This window comes from Scyliorhinus torazame, chromosome 27 (genome assembly GCF_047496885.1).
Source record: "Scyliorhinus torazame isolate Kashiwa2021f chromosome 27, sScyTor2.1, whole genome shotgun sequence".
In the NCBI taxonomy this organism is placed as follows: domain Eukaryota; kingdom Metazoa; phylum Chordata; class Chondrichthyes; order Carcharhiniformes; family Scyliorhinidae; genus Scyliorhinus; species Scyliorhinus torazame.
Genome location: NC_092733.1, coordinates 14,361,569 through 14,388,726, shown reverse-complemented (window position 1 = coordinate 14,388,726; position 27,158 = coordinate 14,361,569). Strand labels below are relative to the sequence as shown.

Below are 27,158 nucleotides of genomic sequence, written 5' to 3'. Positions count from 1 at the left end.
CCTTTACAGGAGCAGCCCTTCGGATTTCGGCGGCAGCGGTGCGCAGGGGCCTTCTGGGAGGTGAGTAGTGAATTTAAAAACTCTTACCTTTACAGGAGCAGCCCTTCGGATTTCGGCGGCAGCGGTGCGCAGGGGCCTTCTGGGAGGTGAGTACTTACTTTAAAACGCCTTACCTTTACAGGAGTAGCCCTTCGGATTTCGGCGGCAGCGGTGCGCAGGGGCCTTCTGGGAGGTGAGTAGTGAGTTTAAAAACTCTTACCTTTACAGGAGCAGCCCTTTGGATTTCGGCGGCAGCGGTGCGCAGGGGCCTTCTGGGAGGTGAGTAGTGAGTTTAAAAACTCTTACCTTTACAGGAGCAGCCCTTCGGATTTCGGCGGCAGCGGTGCGCAGGGGCCTTCTGGGAGGTGAGTAGTGAATTTAAAAACCCTTACCTGGTCCCATGTCTGTTCTTCTTTTCTGTTTTATTTGTTTTTATATAAGGCGGGAACCGGAAGTTCGACCCGCGCACCTCTGGGAAGTCCCCCCCCCCCCCAACCAATAAATTCTGGTGGAGAGGAAACCCGAGACACTACACGTGTAGTGTCTCCCACCCGCCCTCCTCCTCTAACCTAATAATAAGACCCATTGGTGTGAGGTAAGTGCCATATTATATTATTATTATATTATTAGCATTGTGCAGGTCAAGGTTCGGAGGTGGAGGAGCAGTCTCTGTCAGCGAGAGAACCTGAGAACATCTAAGACACTCAGAAGGTAAGAAGGTAAGTAAGTGATTTTTACTTATTTTTACTTTTATACCTTTTTTCAAATTGTGTGTGTCGGGGGGAAACTGAAGTGACATCACAGAAAAGCTGTGGCCAGAGTGGCTAGTATTTGGTAACTAATTAAACATAATAACTTAATTATAATTTAGAGGGATATCTAAGCCAGAGATCGGAGAGTACTATAGTTAGCTATCGCATTTCTATTAGAAATCTAGGAAACAGATAGTTGACAGTAACTTTGAAATTTAAAAAAAATATATTTTTTAAAAAAGACAAATTTTAATTTTAATTTTAATTAATTGACGCAATGTCAGTTAGAGGGGTGCTGTGCTCTGACTGTGAGATGTGGCAGGTCCGGGAGGCTTCCAGCGTCCCGGATGGCTTCATCTGCAGAAAGTGCACCCAACTGGAGCTCCTCACAGACCGCATGGTTCGGTTGGAGCAGCAATTGGATGCACTTAGGAGCATGCAGGTGGCGGAAAGCGTCATAGATCGCAGTTATGTAAATGTGGTCACACCCAAGGTGCAGGCAGAGAAATGGGTGACCACCAGAAAGGGCAGGCAGTCAGTGCAGGAATCCCCTGTGGTTGTCCCCCTCTCGAACAGATATACCCCTTTGGATACCATCGGGGGGGATAGCCTATCAGGGGAAAACAGCAGCAGCCAGAGCAGTGGCACCACGGCTGGCTCTGATGTTCAGAAGGGAGGGTCAAAGCGCAGAAGAGTAATAGTAATAGGGGACTCTATAGTCAGGGGCACAGATAGGCGCTTCTGTGGACGTGAAAGAGACTCCAGGATGGTATGTTGCCTCCCTGGTGCCAGGGTCCAGGATGTCTCCGAACGGGTAGAGGGCATCCTGAAGGGGGAGGGCAAACAGGCAGAGGTCGTTGTACATATTGGTACTAACGACATAGGCAGGAAGGGACATGAGGTCCTGCAGCAGGAGTTCAGGGAGCTAGGCAGAAAGTTAAAAGACAGGACCTCGAGGGTTGTAATCTCGGGATTACTCCCTGTGCCACGTGCCAGTGAGGCTAGAAATAGGAAGATAGAGCAGCTAAACACGTGGCTAAACAGCTGGTGTAGGAGGGAGGGTTTCCATTATCTGGACCACTGGGAGCTCTTCCGGGGCAGGTGTGACCTGTATAAGAAGGATGGGTTGCATCTAAACCGGAGAGGCATAAATATCCTGGCCGCGAGGTTTGCTAGTGTCACACGGGAGGGTTTAAACTAGTATGGCAGGGGGGTGGGCATGGGAGCAATAGGTCAGAAGGTGAGAGCATTGATGGAGAACTAGGGAATAGGGACAGTGTGGCTCTGAGGCAGAGAAGACAGGGAGAAGTTGCTGAACACAGCGGGTCTGGTGGCCTGAAGTGCATATGTTTTAATGCAAGGAGCATTACGGGTAAGGCAGATGAACTTAGAGCTTGGATTAGTACTTGGAACTATGATGTTGTTGCCATTACAGAGACCTGGTTGAGGGAAGGGCAGGATTGGCAGCTAAACGTTCCAGGATTTAGATGCTTCAGGCGGGATAGAGGGGGATGTAAAAGGGGAGGTGGAGTTGCGCTACTTGTTCGGGAGAATATCACAGCTGTACTGCGAGAGGACACCTCAGAGGGCAGTGAGGCTATATGGGTAGAGGTCAGGAATAAGAAGGGTGCAGTCACAATGTTGGGGGTATACTACAGGCCTCCCAACAGCCAGCGGGAGATAGAGGAGCAGATAGGTAGACAGATTTTGGAAAAGAGTAAAAACAACAGGGTTGTGGTGATGGGAGACTTCAACTTCCCCAATATTGACTGGGACTCACTTAGTGCCAGGGGCTTAGACGGGGCGGAGTTTGTAAGGAGCATCCAGGAGGGCTTCTTAAAACAATATGTAGACAGTCCAACTAGGGAAGGGGCGGTACTGGACCTGGTATTGGGGAATGAGCCCGGCCAGGTGGTAGATGTTTCAGTAGGGGAGCATTTCGGTAACGGTGACCACAATTCAGTAAGTTTTAAAGTACTGGTGGACAAGGATAAGAGTGGTCCGAGGATGAATGTGCTAAATTGGGGGAAGGCTAATTATAACAATATTAGGCGGGAACTGAAGAACATAGATTGGGGGCGGATGTTTGAGGGCAAATCAACATCTGACATGTGGGAGGCTTTCAAGTGGCAGTTGAAAGGAATACAGGACCGGCATGTTCCTGTGAGGAAGAAAGATAAATACGGCAATTTTCGGGAACCTTGGATGGCGAGTGATATTGTAGGCCTCGTCAAAAAGAAAAAGGAGGCATTTGTCAGGGCTAAAAGGCTGGGAACAGACGAAGCCTGCGTGGAATATAAGGAAAGTAGGAAGGAACTTAAGCAAGGAGTCAGTAGGGCTAGAAGGGGTCACGAAAAGTAATTGGCAAATAGGGTTAAGGAAAATCCCAAGGCTTTTTACACGTACATAAAAAGCAAGAGGGTAGCCAGGGAAAGGGTTGGCCCACTGAAGGATAGGCAAGGGAATCTATGTGTGGAGCCAGAGGAAATGGGCGAGGTACTAAATGAATACTTTGCATCAGTATTCACCAAAGAGAAGGAATTGGTAGATGTCGAGTCTGGAGAAGGGGGTGTAGATAGCCTGGGTCACATTGTGATCCAAAAAGACGAGGTGTTGGGTGTCTTAAAAAATATTAAGGTAGATAAGTCCCCAGGGCCTGATGGGATCTACCCCAGAATACTGAAGGAGGCTGGAGAGGAAATTGCTGAGGCCTTGACAGAAATCTTTGGATCCTCGCTGTCTTCAGGGGATGTCCCGGAGGACTGGAGAATAGCCAATGTTGTTCCTCTGTTTAAGAAGGGTAGCAAGGATAATCCCGGGAACTACAGGCCGGTGAGCCTTACTTCAGTGGTAGGGAAATTACTGGAGAGAATTCTTCGAGACAGGATCTACTCCCATTTGGAAGCAAATGGGCGTATTAGTGAGAGGCAGCACGGTTTTGTGAAGAGGAGGTCGTGTCTCACTAACTTGATAGAGTTTTTCGAGGAGGTCACTAAGATGATTGATGCAGGTAGGGCAGTAGATGTTGTCTATATGGACTTCAGTAAGGCCTTTGACAAGGTCCCTCATGGTAGACTAGTACAAAAGGTGAAGTCACACGGGATCAGGGGTGAGCTGGCAAGGTGGATACAGAACTGGCTAGGCCATAGAAGGCAGAGAGTAGCAATGGAGGGATGCTTTTCTAATTGGAGGGCTGTGACCAGTGGTGTTCCACAGGGATCAGTGCTGGGACCTTTGCTGTTTGTAGTATATATAAATGATTTGGAGGAAAATGTAACTGGTCTGATTAGTAAGTTTGCAGACGACACAAAGGTTGGTGGAATTGCGGATAGCGATGAGGACTGTCGGAGGATACAGCAGGATTTAGATTATCTGGAGACTTGGGCGGAGAGATGGCAGATGGAGTTTAATCCGGACAAATGTGAGGTAATGCATTTTGGAAGGTCTAATGCAGGTAGGGAATATACACTGAATGGTAGAACCCTCAAGTGTATTGAAAGTCAAAGAGATCTAGGAGTACAGGTCCACAGGTCATTGAAGGGGGCAACACAGGTGGAGAAGGTAGTCAAGAAGGCATACGGCATGCTTGCCTTCATTGGCCGGGGCATTGAGTATAAGAATTGGCAAGTCATGTTGCAGCTGTATAGAACCTTAGTTAGGCTACACTTGGAGTATAGTGTTCAATTCTGGTCGCCACACTACCAGAAGGATGTGGAGGCTTTAGAGAGGGTGCAGAAGAGATTTACCAGAATGTTGCCTGGTATGGAGGGCATTAGCTATGAGGAGCGGTTGAATAAACTCGGTTTGTTCTCACTGGAACGAAGGAGGTTGAGGGGAGACCTGATAGAGGTATACAAAATTATGAGGGGCATAGACAGAGTGGATAGTCAGAGGCTTTTCCCCAGGGTAGAGGGGTCAATTACTAGGGGGCATAGGTTTAAGGTGAGAGGGGCAAGGTTTAGAGTAGATGTACGAGGCAAGTTTTTTACGCAGAGGGTAGTGGGTGCCTGGAACTCGCTACCGGAGGAGGTAGTGGAAGCAGGGACGATAGGGACATTTAAGGGGCATCTTGACAAATATATGAATAGGATGGGAATAGAAGGATACGGACCCAGGAAGTGTAGAAGATTGTAGTTTAGTCGGGCAGCATGGTCGGCACGGGCTTGGAGGGCCGAAGGGCCTGTTCCTGTGCTGTACATTTCTTTGTTCTTTGTTGTTCTTTGATTAACTGAGCCATCGGGGATACAGTGTTTGGGCCTCTGCAGTGTTTGTGGTAACTGGGTGTACACTGTTTTAAGAGTGCTTGTGCCTGGATGCAAGGCGTTCATTCATAGGCTTACCCTCTGCACATTTGCACTCGTATCCATTAGGCCTATCAACGCACTTGGCTCCGTTCTGGCAGGGAGTACTCGCGCACTCATCATTGTCAATCTGGCACATTAATCCGGTAAAGCCTGCAGAGGAGAAGGGGGGAGAAAAACGCTTAGTGTTTCCTGCTGTCATAAGCATGATGGACTTGAACTGGGAAACTCAGTGATGGTCTAGTCCTGAAGTTCTCCAGTAATTAATTACAGACCTCAACCAGAGTAAAGGTCAGGATATGCCAATTCCTCCCCCAATAGAAGTGTTGATGGTTTTACGTTAGACAGGTTGCAAGGTTGGCGCAGACTTGGAGGGCTGAAAGGCCTGTTCTTGTGCTGTATGTTTCTTTGTTCTTTGTAATATCCGCCTATGGTCAAACTCTGCACTGCCCACAGCTGGCTAATTCATGTACATGCACTATGCGAGGCCTTGTTGACTGCATTGAGCCTGCTCAACCTTTCCCCGTAGGTTTGGGTGTCTGGTGAGGGAAGCGATTTTGCGTCCTCACCTCAACTCTGATCACTTACAGGATCTGTCTAACGTTCACCTGGTGGACTCAGTCTTTCTTGGGGTACAGCACTGTCAGAGGTACTGTCTTTTCAGATAGAGAAAAAAGATATTCTACCTTGCCACAGTGTTCAAACAGCAGAAGGGTTATCCCCGGTGTCTTGGCTAATATTTATCCCTCAGTCAACATCATCAAAATAGACTAGCTACTCATTATCTAATCATTGTTTGTTGGATCTTAGTGTGCATGTTTGGCTGCCACTTTCCAAAATACAGCAGCAACTACACTTTAGAAAATACGTCATTGCTGTGAAGCATTTTGGGATGTCTTACATCATTTAACGTAAAACTTTCTTTCCTCTCACTCAATCGCTTTAGAGTTTCCTGCGCCTGTGAAAGGTGCGATAAAAATGCAAATCTTTCTTTTCTTCCACTCAATGTCTTAACCAAGTGTGAAGTGACTTTGTGACAAGTAAGTAACTTCACGACGGGATCAAGAGAGGAGCAGACGCTGAAATCGGAGCACTGGAGAAGCAAGTTGTCATCCTACACAAGCAAATTTCTGTGCATGATATTGACTATTGTTTTTGTGATGAAAATTGGAGTATAAACACAGATTAGTGGCTAAAAGCAGCATATGTAGATGTCAAAATCTTATACCATAAACCACCATATCATTCAACTAAATACTATTTTTAATAGAATTCATACAGAGTACATAATACAGCATCTGTTAAAGCAGTGCTGAATATCGCAATACATGTTAATAAAATTCCATTATACTTTCTTCTTAACCAAGGTGTTGACGACATTTTGCCAACCTGCACAGGTGTGGTACTGAGGGAGTGCTGCACTGTCTTTCAGAGGGAGCATTAAGCTGTCAGTTCCGCTGGACATGGAAGTGAATAACTCCAGATTTCCCTGGGGATCAAATGATATTCCTCCCTCTTCCAACACCCAAGAAAGGGATTAACTGCGCGGCGGCACTGTTGCTATTTAAGGGACCTTGGCGTGTGTCTAGTGATCACGAATTGTTGATACAACAATCGTTGCACTTCTGAGTAATTCACTGCATGTGAAATGGTGAGAGATGTTGTTAGGTGCTGTAGAGATCTTCAGGGTATCACGGTTACGCAGTGGTTAGCACTGCTGCCTCACAGCACCGAGGACCCGGGTTCGATCCCGGCCCTGGGTCACTGTGCGTGTGGAGATTGCCCATTCTCCCCGTGTCTGCGTGGGTCTCACCCCCGCAACCCAAAGATGCGCAGAGTAGGTAGATTGGCCACGCTAAATTGCCCCTTAATTGGAATAAAAATTGGGTATTCTAAATTTCTATTAAAAAAATTTTAAAAGGGAAAAAAAGAAGTGCAAGTTTTCCTTGGTTTTGCATCTACTGTCACAAAATTGAAGTACATTGGCTTTGATCAACAGCACCGTACAAAGATCTATAATCATTCTGTCACTTTTCGAGAGTGTCCCATCACTGCTTTGAAAAGTACGAGAATTCATGGACTTTCACGACAGCAAAACTGGTGCCGAATCTGGACCGATTCAGCGACTGCGGAGGGGCTAGCACCGGTGCCACGTGGAACACAATCGATTCCAATGAAAAACGGTGCGGGATTTGCGGGTCCATGATTGACACGCATAAGGCTGACAAGCTGCATACACATTACAATCCCCACACACACTCACCCAGCCAACAAGATGGCACTGGTTGTGCTGGAGTGCGCCCATACAGCTTATGGGTTGGCTGGGCGGGTGGCCTGGGGGAGGGGACACATACCCTAAGTTCACAGTGGGGAGTCAACGGCGTGCGCAACTGCACGGCTGCCTTTCCGGCTAGGGCAATGGTGTTCCGTGCCCGTCCACCCTGACCCCACAGCTTACCTCCTGGCCGCCCTCCCACTACTCCCTCCGGTCCTGGCAGAAGCTCCACAGCCAGCGCCACAACTGTCACAAACCATGGTGATGTTGGATCCTTTCCGTAACCCCTGTCTCTCCCTCAGCCACGGCGGCGGTTTCATGATTTTTAAAAGCACAAGTGAACTGCGGCGTCGGGATCTCGGCCCATCGGAGGCGGAGAATCGCGGAGGCTCCGGAAAATACCGAGTCAGTCCCGCTAATGATATGCAAACGGTGTTTGCTGCACGTGCGTGCCTGACCGCATTGCCCCTGTCCAGGTGACGGAGAATTGCGATCTGGCGTCAAATCGGCACCCGCTGCGATTTTGGCATCAATCGCGTTTGCCGATTTCGCCGTCATCCAACGGAGAAATGCGCCCCTTGTATTCAGGTAGAGACAGATGAATGTCCTGATTCAACCTTGGGATTCCGCTGCTTTAAACAGAATAGGCAATGAGTTTTATTTTCTCTTGATTAGCTTACAGCTTCACACAGAGCACCAGGTTGCGTTCACTCATAAATCCTTCAACGTTCCTGCAGCTAATCAGGAATTCACCATCGCAAGAAAATATCCTTCTCAAGGCCAAGGTTGAGTGGACGACTGAAGGATCGTTAGTTGCAAGTTGGTCAAGAATGTCGCCTGACAGGGTCAGGTAAGCACTGCCCCTGGCAGAATCATGGGAACAGGCGGGGGGCTGGGCATGTTGCAAGGGTATCAGGAACGGGGGCAGGTGAAATAACTTGGCAGGGAGAGGCACTACATGGGAAAAGAGAGGGAAATATTTGCCGATGTAAATGTATCTCCTCACAAAGATCGCATCATCATCGCCCGGCTGTTTGACTGAAGAGAGTTTTTGAGAGATTTAAAAGTCCATGGCTGCTAAGTGGAATTGTCTAAATTCAGATCAGAAATTTATATTCCACAGCTCTTTAGAATCTTAACAAAAAACGTATTCAGAAACTTGGGAGCCCTTCGTCAATGTATTCCTGTGTCAGCTTATTGAGAAAGGAAAGGCACAGTGACAATTCAGAATATGAAAAGAGAGTGGGAGCACCAGGAGAACTGACTGAATCTGTCAGTTGTATTCTGAGGTGCTGCTCCTTCAAGCAGGGCCTTCAATGGCTGCATGTGAAACACAGTAAGCATATGAGGGGCCCTGTGTCTGTCCCAAATGTAAATTGGGCCTAAAAGAACTGAGTCTCCCTCTCATTAAGGGCAGCTACTTCTCAGGCGAGGGGAACGGAGGCCTTTGCAGAACAATTGGCACATTGTCCGTCTCCAGGAGATAACAGACACGGCCCCTCTTGTCAATCAACCACCAAGGGAGAGCTTCTTCAAAGGACTGGCTGAGGTATACTGCACCCTGACCTCTGAATAACCTCCCCACCACAAGAATTACCGGTGAGGCCTACACTGCAGGCCTCTCTCCTGTTAAACACCTACCAGTCAGCACACAGGGGAGATATTTTGATGCTTTGTGTAAAAAAAATAATGTCCGATTATGACTTTGCACATAATTTTATTGTTGTGCATTTTGGGCAAATGGTCAGTCAGGTAGGTCAGACAATAAACCAACTTCCACAGAAAATCCTCCACCCTAAACTGTGACCTCCTGGAGCCCTACATTAAAGTATTTCTTTCCCACTAAATATCAGGGGCGGGATTCTCCCCTATCTGGCAGAGCGGGGGGTCCCGGCGGGATGGAGTGGTGTGAACCACTCCGGCATCGGGCCGCCCCAAAGGTGCGGATTTCTCTGCACCTTTAGGGGCCAAGCCCTCACCTTTAGGGGCTAGGCCTGCGCCAGAGTGGTTGCCGTCCCGCCGGCTGGCGTGGAAGGCCTTTGGCGCCACGCCAGCTGGGGCCGAAGGAACTCCGCCGGCCGGTCTGCACATGCGCGGGAGCATCAGCGGCTGCTGACGTCATCCCCGCTCATGCGCGGGGTCACCTACGCGTCGGCCATCGCGGAGACCTACACGGCCGACGCGTAGTAAAAGAGTGCCCCCACGGCACAGTCCCGCCCGCGGATCGGTGGGCCCCGATCGCGGGCCAGGCTACCGTGGGGGCTCCCCCCGGGGCCAGATCGCCCTGTGCTCCCCCCAGGACCCCAGAGCCCGCTCGGGCCGCCTGGTCTCGCCCGTAAGGGAGGTGGTTCAATTCACGCCGGTGGGACCGACATTACAGCAACGGGACTTCGGCCCATCGCGGGCCGGAGAATCGCCGGAGGGTGGCCCGCCGACCGGCACGGCGCGATTCCCACCCCCGCCGAATCTCGGGTGCCGGAGAATTCGGCGGCAGGCAGGGGCGGGATTCACGTTGCCCCCCCCAGCGATTCTCCGACCTGGGGGGGGGGGGGTGTCGGAGAATCCCGCCCCACGGAACTTAAATATTTTGCCTTTACTCTGGGTTCTTCTAACTGTCAACACTACCTTGCATTTATACATGGTCTTTAATCATGGCAGATGGTGAAATTTAAATTCACTAAAAATCTGGAATTAAAAGTCTAATGATGACCATGAAACTATTGTTGATTGTCGTAAAAACCCATCTGGTTCACTGATGGCCTTTAATGAAAGAAATCTGCCGTCCTTACCCGGGCTGGCCTACACGTGACTCCAGACCCATAGCAATGTGGTTGACTCTCAAATACCCTCTGAAATGGAGGGCAGTTAGGGATGGGCAATAAATGCTGGCCCAGACAACAACGCCCACATCCCGTAAATGAATACGAGACACGCTGGAGGAGGAGGTTCGCCAGGCCTCATCTGACGGGGAGGATGACCAGGAAGAACCGGGCATGGGGCCCGAGCTGGCATGGCAGGCCGCCCAACGTGTGCTCCAGGGTTGCCGCACATGGGACAATCTCATTAGCCAACTAAAAAGATTATTATTATTAAGAGGCTTGGTCACTGGCAGCTCTGTCCCACATGGGATTAAGGCAGGTCAGAATGTTCGGGAAAAGATGTTCAATAGTGATTATATACATTATTGTGTCTGACCCCTACCTCTAACCTATGTGCTGTAGCCGTACAAACTTAACTGGTGTATAACTTTCTTATCCCACGCAGCCGACTGCTCCTTCTAGGTGTGATCCCAGACCACATCAGACGAGGGGGCGCGGCCTGCTGCATATCTCACTCTCTGGCCAGAGATGCCTTTGGCAGCTGTCCTCTTGATGGTCTGGGCCTAGATGGGCCCAGGTCACAGGTGATGAGATGCCATCTGTTCTGCCAGCTGCCTATGAGATGCTCCAGTGTCAGGTGGGGGGAATTCAGAAGCACTGAGATGTTCCAGCACCTCCCCTGCAGGAGGCGCCAGCAGGGGCCCCATCACTTCCTCTTTCCTCAGGTGTGCAATGCCCCCCCCCCCCCCCCCAGCTAGTCTACGTGGGACAGAGGCGAGGCCAGAGTGAGATCCGGGGGCTCCACCATCACCTGGCGCTGCCAGTCCTAGAGGCCAGCCCAAGTCTGAACCAGAGCCTTAATGCCCTCAGTCATGGAGCACTGAGACTGGGCCACGCCCCTCAGCGAGTGAGCCATGTCCCTCACTGCCTCAGTCATGTCTATGTTCTATGTCCCTCTGGTACTGTGCTGCGTCCCTCTGTGACTGGCCCAGGTCAGTCAGCACTCGACCAATGCTCTCCATGCCCTCAGCCATGACCCTTTGTGACTGGGCCACGCTCTGGAACACTGCAATGCCCATGTGGGCCCGGGACATGTCTGCCTGTGACTGAGCTCCCTTGTCCTGAGCCTCAGCCATTGACCGCACGTTGTGCCTCAAGCCTTGGACGTCTTGACCCATGGCTGCAACTTTTTCACCCAAGGCTTCCACTGCAGACGCCACCCGTTCAGTGTTGGCCTGGGTACCACACATTGTCAGCACCATCTCCTGTGCACCCCCACCCCCCCATCCCCCGTACATCCTGGCCTTGTGTCTGCATCTCCACCAGCAAGGGGATCATACTTTCCGGAGCACGATACACCTTCCGGCCTACAGCTCTTTCCTGTGACCGGGCATTCCTCTGACTGCCCGCTCCCTCGGGTGTCCGTGCAGCACTAGAAGGTGACCCAGGAGCCTCCTCATTAAAATGCCCCACCGAGGTTGATAGACTCTGCGATGGTGGAGGGTGCAGGTGAATGAGGGCCGAGAAGTCGGTGTGTTCCCTGCACTGGTGTTCCGGAGTATGCTGCTGGGTATGTGGCTGGGGGCGAGGTACCCCAGACAGGCCGGCCTGGTCTGATGGTGATCCTGTAAGACAAAAGGCAAGGTGAGGCCTTGGGAAGGAGTGGTCTGAGGCAGAGGGTTGACGCGCTTGCTATTGGGGCATCACTCTACATTGGGAGTCTCTTGGTTGTCGCATGCCGCCCTCTGCCTCGGAGATAGCCATCTCCTGTACCTCGCCAGATAATTCCATCACCCTCTGCTCGGTGGAGGTGAGTGTCCTGAGGTCTGGGACGCCCTCTCCGGTCTTCTCCCGCTCTCTTCTGATATGGGCCGCCTTTTCCTGGGAGACATGTAAAGGACATGGTGAGACGCATGGAGGTGAGTTACACGGGGGCCTGTCGCTGGTGGCATGTGTGTACATGGTACCCGGCCAAAGAGGACAAGACGGTTGTTGGGGTTTGGTGCAGGGTGGGATGTGAGGGAGGTGCAGGCAGGTGGGTTTTGATTGGCCTCTATTGGAGTGGGGGGGGGGGGGGGGGGGGAGGAATCGGGGGGGGGGGTGATGTGAGGAGTGAGGGACAGGAGTGATGCCAGGGCAACAGAGGTGGTGATTCACCCAAGCTGCCGTAAGGAGGTTCATCTTCTTCCTGCACTGTGTGCCAGCCCGCCTGGTGAGGTTCACAGCACTGCCCGCCTCGGCCACCTCTGCACAGGCCCGGTTCACGAATGTGTGGGGTATGCTGTACTTCTGTGCAGCTCCAGCTTGTCAAGCTCTCCAGCACCAATTCCGGCCCCAGCAAGTCTGACGCCGGCGGGAATGAGAATTGCTCCAGAATCACGAGGGCAAAGTGCTGGCCCATTAGCATGTCCTGAATTGTTCCACAAATAACACTCAGGGCCATTTGGGAGACCAAGGCCGGATTTTACCAGCTATTCACCGTGGGGGGACCAGGAGGTCCCGCTGGCGGGCCGCCCCCGCCATACAAACACACGCGGCGTGTTGCTCGGCAAATCCCGTATTAAGTCTGCCTGCCCGCACTCTGCCAAGTTTGGGAGTCTGAGGTGGTCTCGGCCTCATGCCAGTGAGGAGAGGAGGGACACCCTCTTCCCCAGGGTGGACCTCAGACTCAGGCCTGCCCACCTGCCAGCCTCACCAGGAGGAGTCAGCTGGTGAACCAGAGGGGTGGGGGTCACTGGTGAGTCCTCTGCCCGGAGAGGCGCAGTGTGCCAGGGAGGGTTCCAAAGGCCATGTGCAGGTGTACTTTGGCTAGGCTGAGCTCTGCTATTCCCCGTGCAGTGAGGCAGGTGGGTCCCTGATTGAGCATGGCCACGCCCATTTCCCTTGCTTCGGGTGTCCAGAGGGGCGGCCTGCGTGGGCTCTCGGATGACCAGAGCTCACTGAGCATTCACAGGATACAGTCAGCACTCGGCTGTGTGCCAGGAGCCAGTAAGCAGCACAAGAGGGGCAGGTATGAGACACATACCGCAGCAACGGCGGTGTTCCCGAGGGGGACACGCAGAGTGCCAGGCTGTTCCTTGCCGCTGTCCCCGGCCCAAGCAGCCACCCCTCAGCAAGCCTGACAATTTTTGAGGCTTTGTCAGAATTTTTCTATCCCCCCCCCCCCCCCCGTGGCCATGGCGCACAGATCCATTAAATACTTGCACTAACATCCATCCGCGAGACTTACGCCTAATTCCCTAGGGCAGGTCATTATCGAGTTGCTGTGCTGATGCTTATGGTGTGCAAACTGGCTGATCCATTTCCTACATTACAAGAGGTTATACTTCAACAGGACCGTTTCCTCCGTGACACCCTGGTCCACTCCTCCAACTCCCCACCCCCTTCCCACGGCACCTTCCCTTGCAATCGCAGGAGGGCCAACACCTGCCCCTTTACCTCCTCACCGTACAGATCCACAAACACTCCTTTCAGGTGAAGCAGTGTTTCACTTGCACCTCCTTCAATTTGGTCCACTGTATTTGCTTCTCCCAACAAGGTCTCCTCCATATTGTGAAGACTGAACAGAGACTGGGTGACCGCTTTGTAGAACGCCTTCTCTCACTCCGCAAGCACGGCCCCAACCTTCCTGACGCTCGCCATTTCAACTCAGTGCCTCGCCCTCATGCTCACTTGTCCGTTCTTGGCCTGCTGCAATGCTCCAGGGAAGCCCAATGCAAACTGGAAGAGCAGAACTTCATCCCTCCTAGCTCCGAGCAATCATTTACCTCCTACTCTGCGCCCGCTTCTCCACCTTCTACGGAATAAAATCCATCACATTTCTCCCTCTCTTTAGCTCTGAAGAAGAGCCATATGGACTCTAAGTGTTAACTCTAGTTCTCTCTCCATGGATGCTGCTAGACGTGTTGAGTTTTTCTAGCATTTTCTTTCTTGTTTCAGATTTCCAGCATCCTCAGTATTTTGCTTCAAAAAGTAGAAGTGCCTTGGGTCAGTCTTGAAGTTGTAAAAGGTGCTACAGAAATGCAAGTCTGTTGTAGCTGACAAGTCGGTCACATGGATTGTTGGTCCGGGTCTGGATAGATTTGGCTGCTTGCTGACTTAAAGACAACAAAGATTTCTGCTCGATTAGCGCGAAGGGGAAATAGTAGTGAAGTGAATAGGAGGGCTTCCAGTTGATTAAAGAGATGTCTAACTGAACTGTGGAAAACAGGTTAACCAGCTCCGTGCTGAATTCACGTACCTCAGCACTAACCTCTGTGCAGCTAACCTCAGCATGCCTGAGCTAGGAATGTAAAAAGCAGCCAGGGTTACAGCTCCAGATTGTTACAAAGTGGTCATCAGATTAGGATAATAGTTGTTCAACAGCCACCACTTCAGGTACAACTCCACTCCTCCTCTACCATCAGATTGTGCTCCAGAGGGTTAAATTGGCCCTCACAAGGATCGCCGCCTCCTTGTTGTCTTCTACAGTGAGATTTTCCTTGCTCCACCACTGGCGATTGGCCCCCGCGTTTGCCATGTCCCTAATCTCCGGAACTCCCTCCCTAATCTCTGCCTCTCTAACCTTCGACAAGGCGCGACTTAAATCCCATCTCTTCGACCAAACGTTTGATCGCCTGTTCCTAAATATCCTTCGGCAGCTCAGTGTCAAATTTTGTTTGTGCTTCTGTGAAGCGCTTTGGGATGTTTTACAATGTTAAAAGCTGCTACATAAATGCAAGATGTTGCTGTATAAGTCTGGCATATAATTTACAGATACTGTAAACTGAGACTTCAGTATAGTAATGAGGGAGTGGTACATTGCTGCAAATGTCGTGCTTATAAGATGATAAAAGGTATTGACAAAGTAGATGGGGAGCAGTTGCTTCCTCTTGTGGAGCAATCTAGAACAAGAGGTCATAGTTTTAGGATAAGGGGTAACAGATTTAAAAGAGATGAGGAGAAATGACGTCTCAAAGGATCGTGAATCTGTGGAATTCGCTACCCCAGAGTGAGGTGGATATCGGGACATTGAGTAAATTCGAGGATAGATTTTTAATCAGCCATGGGTTGAAGGATTTTGGGGAAGGGTAGGAAAGTAGAGTTGAATGGCGGAGCGGGCTAGAGGGACTGACTTGTCAACTCCTGCTCCTCGTTCTAATGTTCAGATGATCTTTTAAATCAATGGTCCTGTCTGCTTGTTCTGCCCAGTGTGAAAGATCCCAAGGCAGAATGTGGAAAAGGGCAGGGAGTTCCTCCCGCATCCTGGCCAAAATTCCTCCGCCAATGAGCACCAGATGGACTGGTCACTCATCGAATTTCTATTTGTGGGAACACCGTGTGCCAAAATGACTTCTGTGTTTGCTGAAAATATACTGGTCAATGCAGTCCAAATGTATTCATTGCATGAGAGTGTAGCCACCTGGGTTGGCCAAGTCCCGATTTAAAATGGAGAACTGCAAAGGCTGAAGGAAAATTCAGCCAACGCAGGCAGAAACTAGCAGGTGCAAGTTACTGTGTATTAAACTCTGCAAAAGTCCAGACAGCATCGATACAAGCAGCCATCTGCATAATAATGTAGCAGCCACCTACATAGTAATGAGCGATCCCCGGGAACAATTGAAACATTTGGGATAAACAAAGCCAAGCCAGACTCCCCGGCGCCAGCAGGAGTCAACACAAAAGAGGTTAACGGACACCTCAAGACTGCCCATCGATCAGGGAACCGCTCCAGTATTGGAGAAATCGAACCAAGCGATTGGAACGAAGTCCAATCACTTGGAACCAGGTACAGGGTCCGCCCCGAAAGGCGAGAAGCCCCTGGGGACTATAAAGTTAAGCCCCCAAGTTCAAATCGTTCTTCTTGACCAGGTCACTCAGCAACGCGAACCAACCCTTGACAGTGACCGGTGCAGCTGCCGCCGATATCCAGTAAGTCTTAAGTCAACGCTCGCTACGAGATAGGCGCTCCTAGCTACAAATCCGTACCAACTTTGAATCCCGCAGACTCAGAACCCGAACGAAAGGCCATTTGTTCCCCTGGCCTGGTGGGCCAGTCTGAAGCTAAGTATAGGCCTGTTAGTTGTAGAAGTAGCTTAGAAGTAGAATTTGTGCATGAGTAGCGATTACTGTGTGTAATAAATGTGCTTTGATTTGAATCTTACTAATCGGTGTATTGAGTTATTGATCATTACTTGAACTTGAACCTCGTGGCGGTATCATAAAGATACCTGGCGACGCGAGAGCATAGGTTATAAAACAGAGCCAATTGAACCAACCAAAAGTTAGCAACAAGAAGCAATGAGCGATGTCTCTCACAGATGTAAATGAATATAAATGCAAATTGTCAACTACTTTCTTGTATAAGACACACTGGAAACCCATAGTTAAAAAAAAAGATTTCTCGATCTTAAACAACATTAGTTGAGTCAGTAATCACTTACAGGGACAGCCTGTAAATGCGTGAGGGCCATAAATGAGATGCATTGTGTACACTGCAATGTGATGCAAACCATCGTTTCAGTGAAATTCTCACTTTGTTTCTCGATAGCCTAGATTTAACTACACAATTGTTATCTTTGTCAAGAACCCATTCCTCGAGATATCATTAAAACACTAATGTCTAGGATCGGAAAACCACAAGGCGAGTTTGGGAGACTTGTATTTTTTTTGCACAGCGAGCTACGTCTGGTATGCACTGCTTTGAAAGATTCAGTGTTAATTCATAGAACTTACAGTTTAGAAGGAGGACATTCAGCCCATCGAGCCTGCTCCTGCCCTGGGAAAGAACACCCTACCTAAGTCCAAGCCTCCACCCTACCCCAGGCCCCTGGAGCTGTGAGGCAGCAGTGCTAACCACTGTGCTGCCCCAAATTCAAAAGGAATTCAATATATATTTGAAGAGATTGGATATCTCTTCAGAGAGCCAGAACAGGCATCATGGGACAAATGGCCTCCTGTGCTGTATCGTTCTATGATCTTCTTTCAACCATTTGGCAGTATAAAGGGGCATTTGGCACGTTTCTCTCACAGCTTGCAGACTCTCCTCGGGGAAACGAGTGACGGCTGGTAAAATTCCAATGTACTTCAAAAAAAACAACCCCTCCAGCCTCTGAAAATGTCCACATTCCATTGCGACAAAGCAAGCAATCTAAGGCTATTTGATGGTGATCAACTGCATACCACAGACGGGACTTCTAAGGACCGAACAGGGCTGCAACCATGGTAACCATACCTTGGAAAGGGGACAAAATTGGTCACAATGCACATTGGTGTCACTGTGACATTTCCCGGAATTTAAATAAAACGTGAAACCGCCCTGGCTGGGGATCCTGAGAAGTCTTTCACCTGGTTTCACCACAATGTTCTCCTCGCAGTGTGAAGGGAGCATGCTTTCGTTATCAATTAAAAACCTCAGCGTTGCCTCAATTCCTTTTATTCCACTACTTCTTCAGGCAACGATCAGGACGATTGAGGGCCAGTCATGCTGCCAGCAACAGCAACTTGCATTTATATAGCACTGTCAACATTGCAAAATGTCCCAAGGTGCCTCACAGGAGCAATTATCAAACAATTATCAAATGAATGTTAATGAATGGATGAGACAGGCAAGTGGGTGAGGGGCTAGTCTGGTGGTCGGGGGAGTAGTTTGAATGATTGTGCATAGTCGGGTGGGATGTTGGAGTTTGACTAGGTTTTAATCTGTCAGACATTTCCTGGGTGACTATTCAGGTAAATACCATGCAATTGTCCAAATCAGACTCTTTTTTCAAAAATAAATTGAGAGTACCCAATTCTTTTTCCAATTAAGGGGCAATTTAGCGTGGCCAATCCACCTACCCGACACATCTTTGGGTTGTGGGGGTGAGACCTACGCAGACACGGGGAGAATGTGCAAACTCCACACAGACAGTGACCCGGAGCCAGGATCGAACCCGGGTCCTCGGCGCCGTGAGGCAGCAGTGCTAACCACTGTGCTGCCCACAAAGTCTCAGAATCTAATTTGGAATCTGAGACATTTATTCCGGGTTCCAGGCAACAGCGGAATTGCCTATTGGAAATTGAAACTTTCCACGTAATTCCCATGTGAGTGCACATCAGAACTTCCACAGAGTCCCGATCTGCATCTTCAGTTGTACCTGCTGTCTCCGACGACCCAGAGATTGGAGGACTGGGACCAATATTTATCACCAGCCACAGAAGGCAACGTAGATAGAGCTTGGGGAAAGGGATAGGTTTTGAGGAGCGTGTCTTAAAGGAGCACAGAGTAGGATGAAAGCAAATTACTGCGGATGCTGGAATCTGAAACGAAAGAGAAAATGCTGGAAAATCTCAGCAGGTCTGGCAGCATCTGTAGGGAGAGAAAAGAGCTAACGTTTCGAGTTCAATGACTCTTTGTCAAAGCAGAGTACGAGCACAGAGTAGGATGCACAGAGTAGGTTGGATGGGTGGAGAGGTTTAGGGAGGAAATTGGCAAGTCTCATTCAAGTAGGCCTTCTTCGTGAATGGTGCCAGGAAGCAGGATTTAGTTACATGGAGAGGCGAGAGCAACTGGGATTATTCTTTCAAAAGGAATTTATCTAAATACTTCAACGGGAAAAATGTGCAGGGCTATGTGCAGGAGTAATTGTACAGCTCTTTCACGATGGCCTTCTGTTGTATCATTCAGTGGATGAAGCTGAACCATGCTGGGTGGAAGATTACAGGTGTTACCTGATCTTAGTCATCTAACCCCACACCCACAAGTGTCAATGGATGGGAATCGGTAGGCGACTGCTGGCTGACTGCTCCCACTCCTGTGCAGAACATTACCGAGGTCAACAAGCAGCCTTGCTGTTACTCCAGCTCAGGCGAGTTTGTTCAATCAAACCTGAAATCAATCATGTCTCCACATCTCACTGGAGGTACTGAAGGAGTTTGGATGTGTTTTCCTACAAATCCGTTCAAGAGGATACAACAATATTACTCTGGACCTTCTCACCAGAACATCCCAACAATGATGAACTTTCAGGAAGACACAAGTACATTTAAGGTTGGTTCTTACCTGAGGGGCACTTGCAGACAAAGCCATTGACGATATCCCTGCACATACCATTGTTCACACAAGGATTGCTCTCGCACTCATTGATATCAGTCTCACAGTAAGTCCCCTTGAATCCTGGAGGTTATAACACAGCAAGACATCATAAGTAAACATACATATATCCATACGTGTATATACATGTGCATAAAGGTAAGCAGTAACAGAGCTTGTTACTGTAACTGAAGTAGAAGAGAATTTAAACAGTTCAATGCTGAACAGTTGCAGACTGGATTCAAAAATGTTCGACCAGTGAGGGAGATTGGTATTAGCTGCTATTTACACCTGCGCTGGACCCACATTTCATTTCAATATTGTGCCATTACCACCCTATTGGCCTTGCTCCATCATTCCTTATCCATTAACACTGATTCCTGCCAATGCAATATGGCCACGCAAGGTGGCCGCCAATACAAGTCTGTGCACCCCCGCACCGGTCCACAAGTGCGCAAATCCAAAGATGTCACCTGAGTACCCAGAGTCGGAGAAGGGGAGGAATGAGGAGAGGCAATAGTGGGCGCGATTAAACACCCAAAAAACAGAGTCCCGCTTTGGGTCCGTATCGTGGGGTGTTTCTCAGCGTCAAGAAACACCCGGATATGAAATAGGACTCTTTGTTTTGGGCCCCGGTGAGGATCGCCCTGCTGTGGCCGCACTTAGGAATTTTTAAATGCCGCGCCAATCTCTCAACCCCTCCCCTTGGACTCCCCACCGTGAACCCCCCCCCAAATACCCCTTGACGCTCAATGGTATTACCATCACTGAACCCTCCACTATCAACATTCTGGAATCACCACCGCCTGGAAGCTCCACTCCGAATCACTCACCCACCCTGCCCTGGAAATACATCAGCCGTTCATTCACTGTCACTGGAACTCCCTTCCCAACAGCACAGTGGGTGTACCTACACCTCATGGCCTTCCAGCAATTGGAGAAGGCAGCTTCCCACCTCCTCCTCAAAGGTCAATTCGCACTGCGGCCGAGCCAGCGAAGTCCACATCCCACAAAACTGAATTTGTAAAAATGTACACACTTACATATACCAGCTGCTTTCTCTAACTAATGCTTGCCAGGATTTATCATTGCCTATCAGCGGTGCACACTTAAGAAAATTCACAAAGTATTTTGCAGAATGCAAATTCTCATTTATATTGAAGATGGTCTCAGTTTCTGAATAGTGGAGGAGCTGAGAGGCTTCAGAGCCCAACAGTTACACTAACTGGATTAACACAAGACCATTTAAGAGATTAGTATTAGCTGTACTGTGAGCAGTGATTAGAGAGAGTAAAACCAGGCACTTAGAAGACAGCGATCCCTCTTATTAATCAAGCCACAGAGGAGACTTGCACACAAAGGAAGTGGGGAAACTAAGATTGCTCCAACACTTGGCAGTTTTGTGACAAGTTCAGAGGAAAACTCAATAATTTAATCATGGGAGAAACTTTGACCCGGCAATTCCAATTTGCTGGAATGGAGAAGTCACATCATGTGGATGGTGCCCTATATTTACCCTTCACACATTCTCCGTGGACTGCGCCCTCTGCAACCACCTGACAGACTTTCTGTCTGATTGTGGGTTCGATGACACTTCTACTGGTGAACACATAGAGCTGAGCACGACCATGGAACACGGGGAATACGGCAGGTTCCTTGAACATTTGAACAGTTTTATCAAGTGCTAATAATTAGTGTACATTAATTATCGGTGCCTCCCAGCCCTCTGGCAAAGATTGCGTTGCGATGGGAATGTTTATGTCGAAAGGCAGAATGAGCCTGGCCTTTAAATTATTTTACAATAGTTTTTGTACAAAGTGCGTGAACACTGGGGCGGCACGGAGGCGCAGTGGTTAGCACTGCTGCCTCAGGGAGGCACGGTGGTACAGTGGTTGGCACAGCTGCCTCACGGCGGCACAGTGGTTAGCACTGCTATCTCACGGTGGCATGGAGGTGCAGTGGTTAGCACTGCTGCCTCACGGCGGCACAGATACGCCATGGTGAGTACTGCTGCCCTCATAGCGGAACAGTGGTTAGCATTGCTGCCTCACGGCGCCAAGGACCCGGGTTCGACCCCGCCCCGGGACACTGGCTGTGGAGAGTTTGCACATTCTACCCGTATGTGTGGGTCTCATCCCCACAACCCAAAGATTTGCAAGATAGGTGGATTGACCACGCTAAATTGCCCCTTAATTGGGAAAAAAAGAGTTGGGCACTCTAAACTTATACTTAAAAAAAAGCGTGAACACAGGGATCAGATTATTTTTGCTCCATAATGTGACGCACCTCGGATGTTCCCTAAAAGATGAAGTCTTGATTAAACACGTTGGCAGAAAAAAACCCAACATGTTGCTGAAGTAGAGGAGGCAAACTGTCGCCCCCTGTTGGCCGACAAGCAAATGAGAGCTGCATTTTAGCCGTAAGTATCTTTTCACTTTGCAAACACTAATCCTGGATGTGGGATGGATTCAGGTCAATTCTGATGTTGTCCAGTTTCCACTAAAATCACCCTCTGCTTTTCTGCCACAGGGGATGATCTGCTCCAGCCACAAATGTGTAGCAACATTATAAATTCAGAAAGAACATACCTGCATCTCCACATAACAAGGGAGGGTTTACCTCCCACCACTGCCACCATAACGTCCCCTCCTACACCAACTGAAGACAAATCAGTTGATGATAACTTTGCTTTGTGAATCAATTGATGCTCGTTTCTTTTAATCGTGAAACCCAAGTGAAGGGTCAAGGTTCAGAGGGCAGGACACTGTCAAGGTTGAAATGTAGGAAAAGCAATGGCAGAAATCAAAACTTGCAGCTTTTAGAATGTTGGCCAAAGCAGGCAAGGAACCTACTCGCACTTTATCAGGTTGTTGACATTAATGAGTTGATGGTGCAATGAGTTTAATTTGAGCCATTGAAGATGTGTAAAGAAATTTAATGAATAGATTGAGGATTTATTTCTTCAGGTGGGGTCAGAGAAGGGTGGGGGGCGGTTCTCGAACAAGGAGGCGTAACATTAAAATTAGAGTTAGGCTGTTTAGGTTGTTGATGACAGGAAGCATGTCAACCTCTCTCATAAGAAGCTGTGAAGTTACGATGCAGATCCACCACAATCTAAGTCAATGGCAGAATGGGGCTGAATGGCCTCCTGTTTCCAGGGGCGCAATTCAAAGGCCTCGTCGCACCTGACTTGGCGTCGGGCCGAGGCAGTGAATCGCGCGAGAGATCTCTCAAGAGATTTGCGATGCTCGAAACATCTCCCGAGATTCACCTGGATCTCACTGTCGCTGGGCGTGATCCAGAATTGCATATTAATATTAGCCATTAGGCTCATGTAAATATGCATTGGCCACATTGTTCCGGGGCCCGGGATTCACCGACTGTGCCTGGGAGACCTCGTCAGGGTGCTGTTTAGTATTGGTGCACACAAATCTGGAGCAGGTGGAATGGCACAGGGGGGGGTCTCCCAGGCCATAAGACGCCCCTGGATAGCCAGGCACTGTGCTGGGTGGCCCCTTGCCCACCCCCCCTGCAACATGGAAACCTTGGCATTGCCAGGGTGCCAGGCTGGCAGAGCAAAGGTGCCCAGGTGGCAGTGCCAGTCACCACCCTACCCAAACAGCAATCAGCTGGGAGCCTCCAATTCCCTTGGAGACCCCACAAGATTTTGTTTTCAAAAAATATGCTTTATTCGTAAAATCTCTAATAAACATTACAGAACATTTCGAATTGTCGTGACTGTATATTTCCATCAAAGTTGCATATTCACTTGGCAATCTTACACTCAATTGGGATGACATTCCGCACGTTTCCCTGTTTACTTTACAATTCTTTTGTAAGTATTTACATTGTCATGTCATGTTTCTGTCAATGCCTTTATACATTGGAGTGTTAATGACCCAGACCGAGGGGGGTTTACACTGTTACCCACCCCTCGGTGTACATTTGCTGGCAAGACCTTACACAGTGGTCTTTCCCCATTGCGCCTTGGCGGCAGCTGCCCCAAGCTTGAGTGCGTCCCTCAGCACGTAGTCCTGGACCTTGGAATGTGCCAGTCTGCAACACTCGGTCGAGGACAGCTCTTTGCACTGGAAGATCAGCAAGTTTCGGGCAGACCAAAGAGCGTCTTTCACCGAGTTGATGACCTTCCAGCAGCAGTTGATGTTTGTTCGGTGTGTGTCCCTGGAAACAGTCCGTAGAACACAGAGTCCTGTGTCACAGAGCTGCTCGGGATGAACCTTTTTTTTAAAATAAATACTTTATTGAAAATTTTTGGTCAACCAACACAGTACATTGTGCATCCTTTACACAATATTATAACAACACAAATAGCAATGACCCTCGGGATGAACCTTGACAAGTACCACTGCATCTCTCTCCAGACCTTCTTTGCAAAGGCACATTCCACAAGGAGGTGGGCGACCGTCTCATTCCCGCCGCAGCCACTCCGAGGGCAGCGTGCAACGGCGCAGAGCCTTCGGGTGTACATGAAGAATCTGACGGGGAGAGCCCTCCTCACCACCAGCCAAGCTAGGTCTTGGTGCTTCTTTGACAGTTCTGGTGATGAGGCGTTCTGCCAGATGACTCTGACAGTCTGCTTGGGGAACCGTCCAACATCCTGCACAGTCTCCTTTTCCCTGAGGGCCTCGAGGACATTACGTGCTGACCACTGCTTCATTGCCTTGTGGTCAAAGGTGTTTTTCTTCAAAAACTTTTCCACGAGGGACAGGTGGTACAGCACGGTCCAACTACTTGGAGCGTTCCGCGGCAATGAGGCCAGGCCCATCCTTTGTAACACCGGGGACAGGTAGAACCTCAGTATGTGGTGACACTTGGTGTTTGCATACCGGGGGTCCACACACATAGGACATAGAAAAATGCAGCACAGAACAGGCCCTTCGGCCCACAATGTTGTGCCGAACCTTTGTCCTAGATTAATCATAGATTACCATTGAATTTACAGTGCAGAAGGAGGCCATTCGGACCTTTGAGTCTGCACCGGCTCTTGGAAAGAGCACCCTACCCAAACTCAACACCTCCACCCAACACCAAGGGCAATTTTGGACACTAAGGGCAATTTATCATGGCCAATCCGCCTAACCTGCACATCTTTGGACTGTGGGAGGAAACCGGAGCACCTGGAGGAAACCCACGCACACACGGGGAGGATGTGCTGACTCCGCACAGACAGTGACCCAAGCCGGAATCGAACCTGGGAACCTGGAGCTGTGAAGCAATTGTGCTATCCACAATGCTACCGTGCTGCCCTTAAGAACAAATAAATGTACACTATATCATTTTAACCTAATCCATGTACCTATCCAATAGCGGCTTGAAGGTCCCTAATGTTTCTGACTCAACTACTTCCACAGGCAGTGCATTCCATGCCCCCACTACTCTCTGGGTAAAGAACCTACCTCTGTTATCCCTCCTATATCTTCCACCTTTCACCTTAAATTTATGTCCCCTTGTAATGGTTTGTTCCACCCGGGGAAAAAGTCTCTGACTGTCTACTCTATCTATTCCCCTGATCATCTTATAAACTTCTATCAAAGTCGCCCCTCATCCTTCTCCATTCTAATGAGAAAAGGCCGAGCACCCTCAACCTTTCCTCGTAAGACCTACTCTCCATTCCAGGCAACATCCTGGTAAATCTCCTTTGCACCTTTTCCAAAGCTTCCACATCCTTCCTAAAATGAGGCGACCAGAACTGTACACAGTACTCCAAATGTGACCTTACCAAAGTTTTGTACAGCTGCATCATCACCTCACGGCTCTTAAATTCAATCCCTCTGTTAATGAACGCGAGCACACCATAGGCCTTCTTCACAGCTCTATCCACTTGAGTGGCAACTTTCAGAGATGTATGAACATAGACCCCAAGATCTCTCTGCTCCTCCACATTGCCAAGAACTCTACCGTTAACCCTGTATTCCGCATTCATATTTGTCCTTCCAAAATGGACAACCTCACACTTTTCAGGGTTACACTCCATCTGCCACTTCTCAGCCCAGCTCTGCATCCTATCTATGTCTCTTTGCAGCCGACAACAGCCCTCCTTACTATCCACAACTCCACCAATCTTCGTATCGTCTGCAAATTTACTGACCCACCCTTCAACTCCCTCATCCAAGTTATTAATGAAAATCACAAACAGCAGAGGACCCAGAACTGATCCCTGCGGTACGCCACTGGTAACTGGGATCCAGGCTGAATATTTGCCATCCACCACCACTCTCTGACTTCTATCGGTTAGCCAGTTCATTATCCAACTGGCCAAATGTCCCACTATCCCATGCCTCCTTACTTTCTGCAGAAGCCTACCATGGGGAACTTTATCAAATGCCTTACTAAAATCCATGTACGCTACATCCACTGCTTTACCTTCATCCACATGCTTGGTCACCTCCTCAAAGAATTCAATAAGACTTGTAAGGCAAGACCTACCCCTCACAAATCCGTGCTGACTATCCCTAATCAAGCAGTGTCTTTCCAGATGCTCAGAAATCCTATCCTTCAGTACCCTTTCCATTACTTTGCCTACCACCGAAGTAAGACTAACTGGCCTGTAATTCCCAGGGTTATCCCTAGTCCCTTTTCTGAACAGGGGCACGACATTTGCAACTCTCCAATCCCCTGGTACCACCCCTGTTGGCAGTGAGGACGAAAAGATCATTGCCAACGGCTCTGCAATTTCATCTTTGCTTCCCATAGAATCCTTGGATATATCCCGTCAGGCCCGGGGGACTTGTCTATCCTCAAGTTTTTCAAAATGCCCAACACATCTTCCTTCCTAACAAGTATTTCCTCGAGCTGACCAATCTGTTTCACACTGTCCTCTCCAACAATATCGCCCCTCTCATTTGTAAATACAGAAGAAAAGTACTCGTTCAAAACCTCTCCTATCTCTTCAGACTCAATACACAATCTCCCGCTACTGTCCTTGATCGGACCTACCCTCGCTCTAGTCATTCTCATATTTCTCACATATGTGTATAAGGCCTTGGGGTTTTCCTTGATCCTACCCACCAAAGATTGTTCATGCCCTCTCTTAGCTCTCCTAATCCCTTTCTTCAGTTCCCTCCTGGCTATCTTGCATCCCTCCAATGCCCTGTCTGAACCTTGTTTCCTCAGCCTTACATAAGTCTCCTTTTTCCTCTTAACAAGACATTCAACCTCTCTTGTCAACCATGGTTCCCTCACTCGACCATCTCTTCCCTGCCTGACAGGGACATACATATCAAGGACACGTAGTACCTGTTCCTTGAACAAGTTCCACATTTCACTTGTGTCCTTCCCTGAGAGCCTATGTTCCCAACTTATGCACTTCAATTCTTGTCTGACAACATCGTATTTACCCTTCCCCAAATTGTAAACCTTGCCCTGTTGCACACACCTATCCCTCTCCATTACTAAAGTGAAAGTCACAGAATTGTGGTCACTATCTCCAAAATGCTCCCCCACTAACAAATCTATCACTTGCCCTGGTTCATTACCACGTACGAAATCCAATATTGCCCCTCCTCTGGTCGGACAATCTACACACAGCTTGACGCAGCTGCACACAAAGGTGGCCATCAGGATGAGGGAGACGTTGGGTACGTTTTTCTGTCCCTTATCCAGAGGTTTGTACATGGTGTCCCTTCAGATACGGCCCATCTTGGATCTCCAGATGAATTTGAAGATGGTCTGGGTGACTGCTGCGGCGTAGGGTCGGGTAATGGGCCAGACCTGCGCTATGTGCAGTAACACCGAGAGTGCCTCACACCTGATGACCAAGGTTTTGCCCGCAATGGAGAGGGAGCGTTGCTCCCACCCGCCCAGTTTCTGTCTTACCTTGGTGATGCGCTCCTCCCGCTTTTTGGTGCACGCCCCAACCGCTCCGAACCATATCCCCAGCATCTTCAGGTAATCTGACCT

At 49.3% G+C, this 27,158-nt stretch overlaps 1 protein-coding gene across 1 annotated transcript in view; it reads right to left on the bottom strand.

Annotated features, from left to right (window-relative positions):
• Positions 1–27,158, bottom strand: part of notch3 (notch receptor 3) — a 248,761-nt gene that overhangs the window by 53,976 nt on the left and 167,627 nt on the right. Inside the window, exons 9-10 of the mRNA XM_072490978.1 lie at positions 19,209–19,322; positions 5,132–5,245 (exon numbers count right to left, since the gene is read on the bottom strand). Of these exons, the coding sequence (XP_072347079.1) occupies positions 5,132–5,245; positions 19,209–19,322 (228 nt within the window). The remainder of the gene's footprint in view (positions 1–5,131; positions 5,246–19,208; positions 19,323–27,158) is intronic.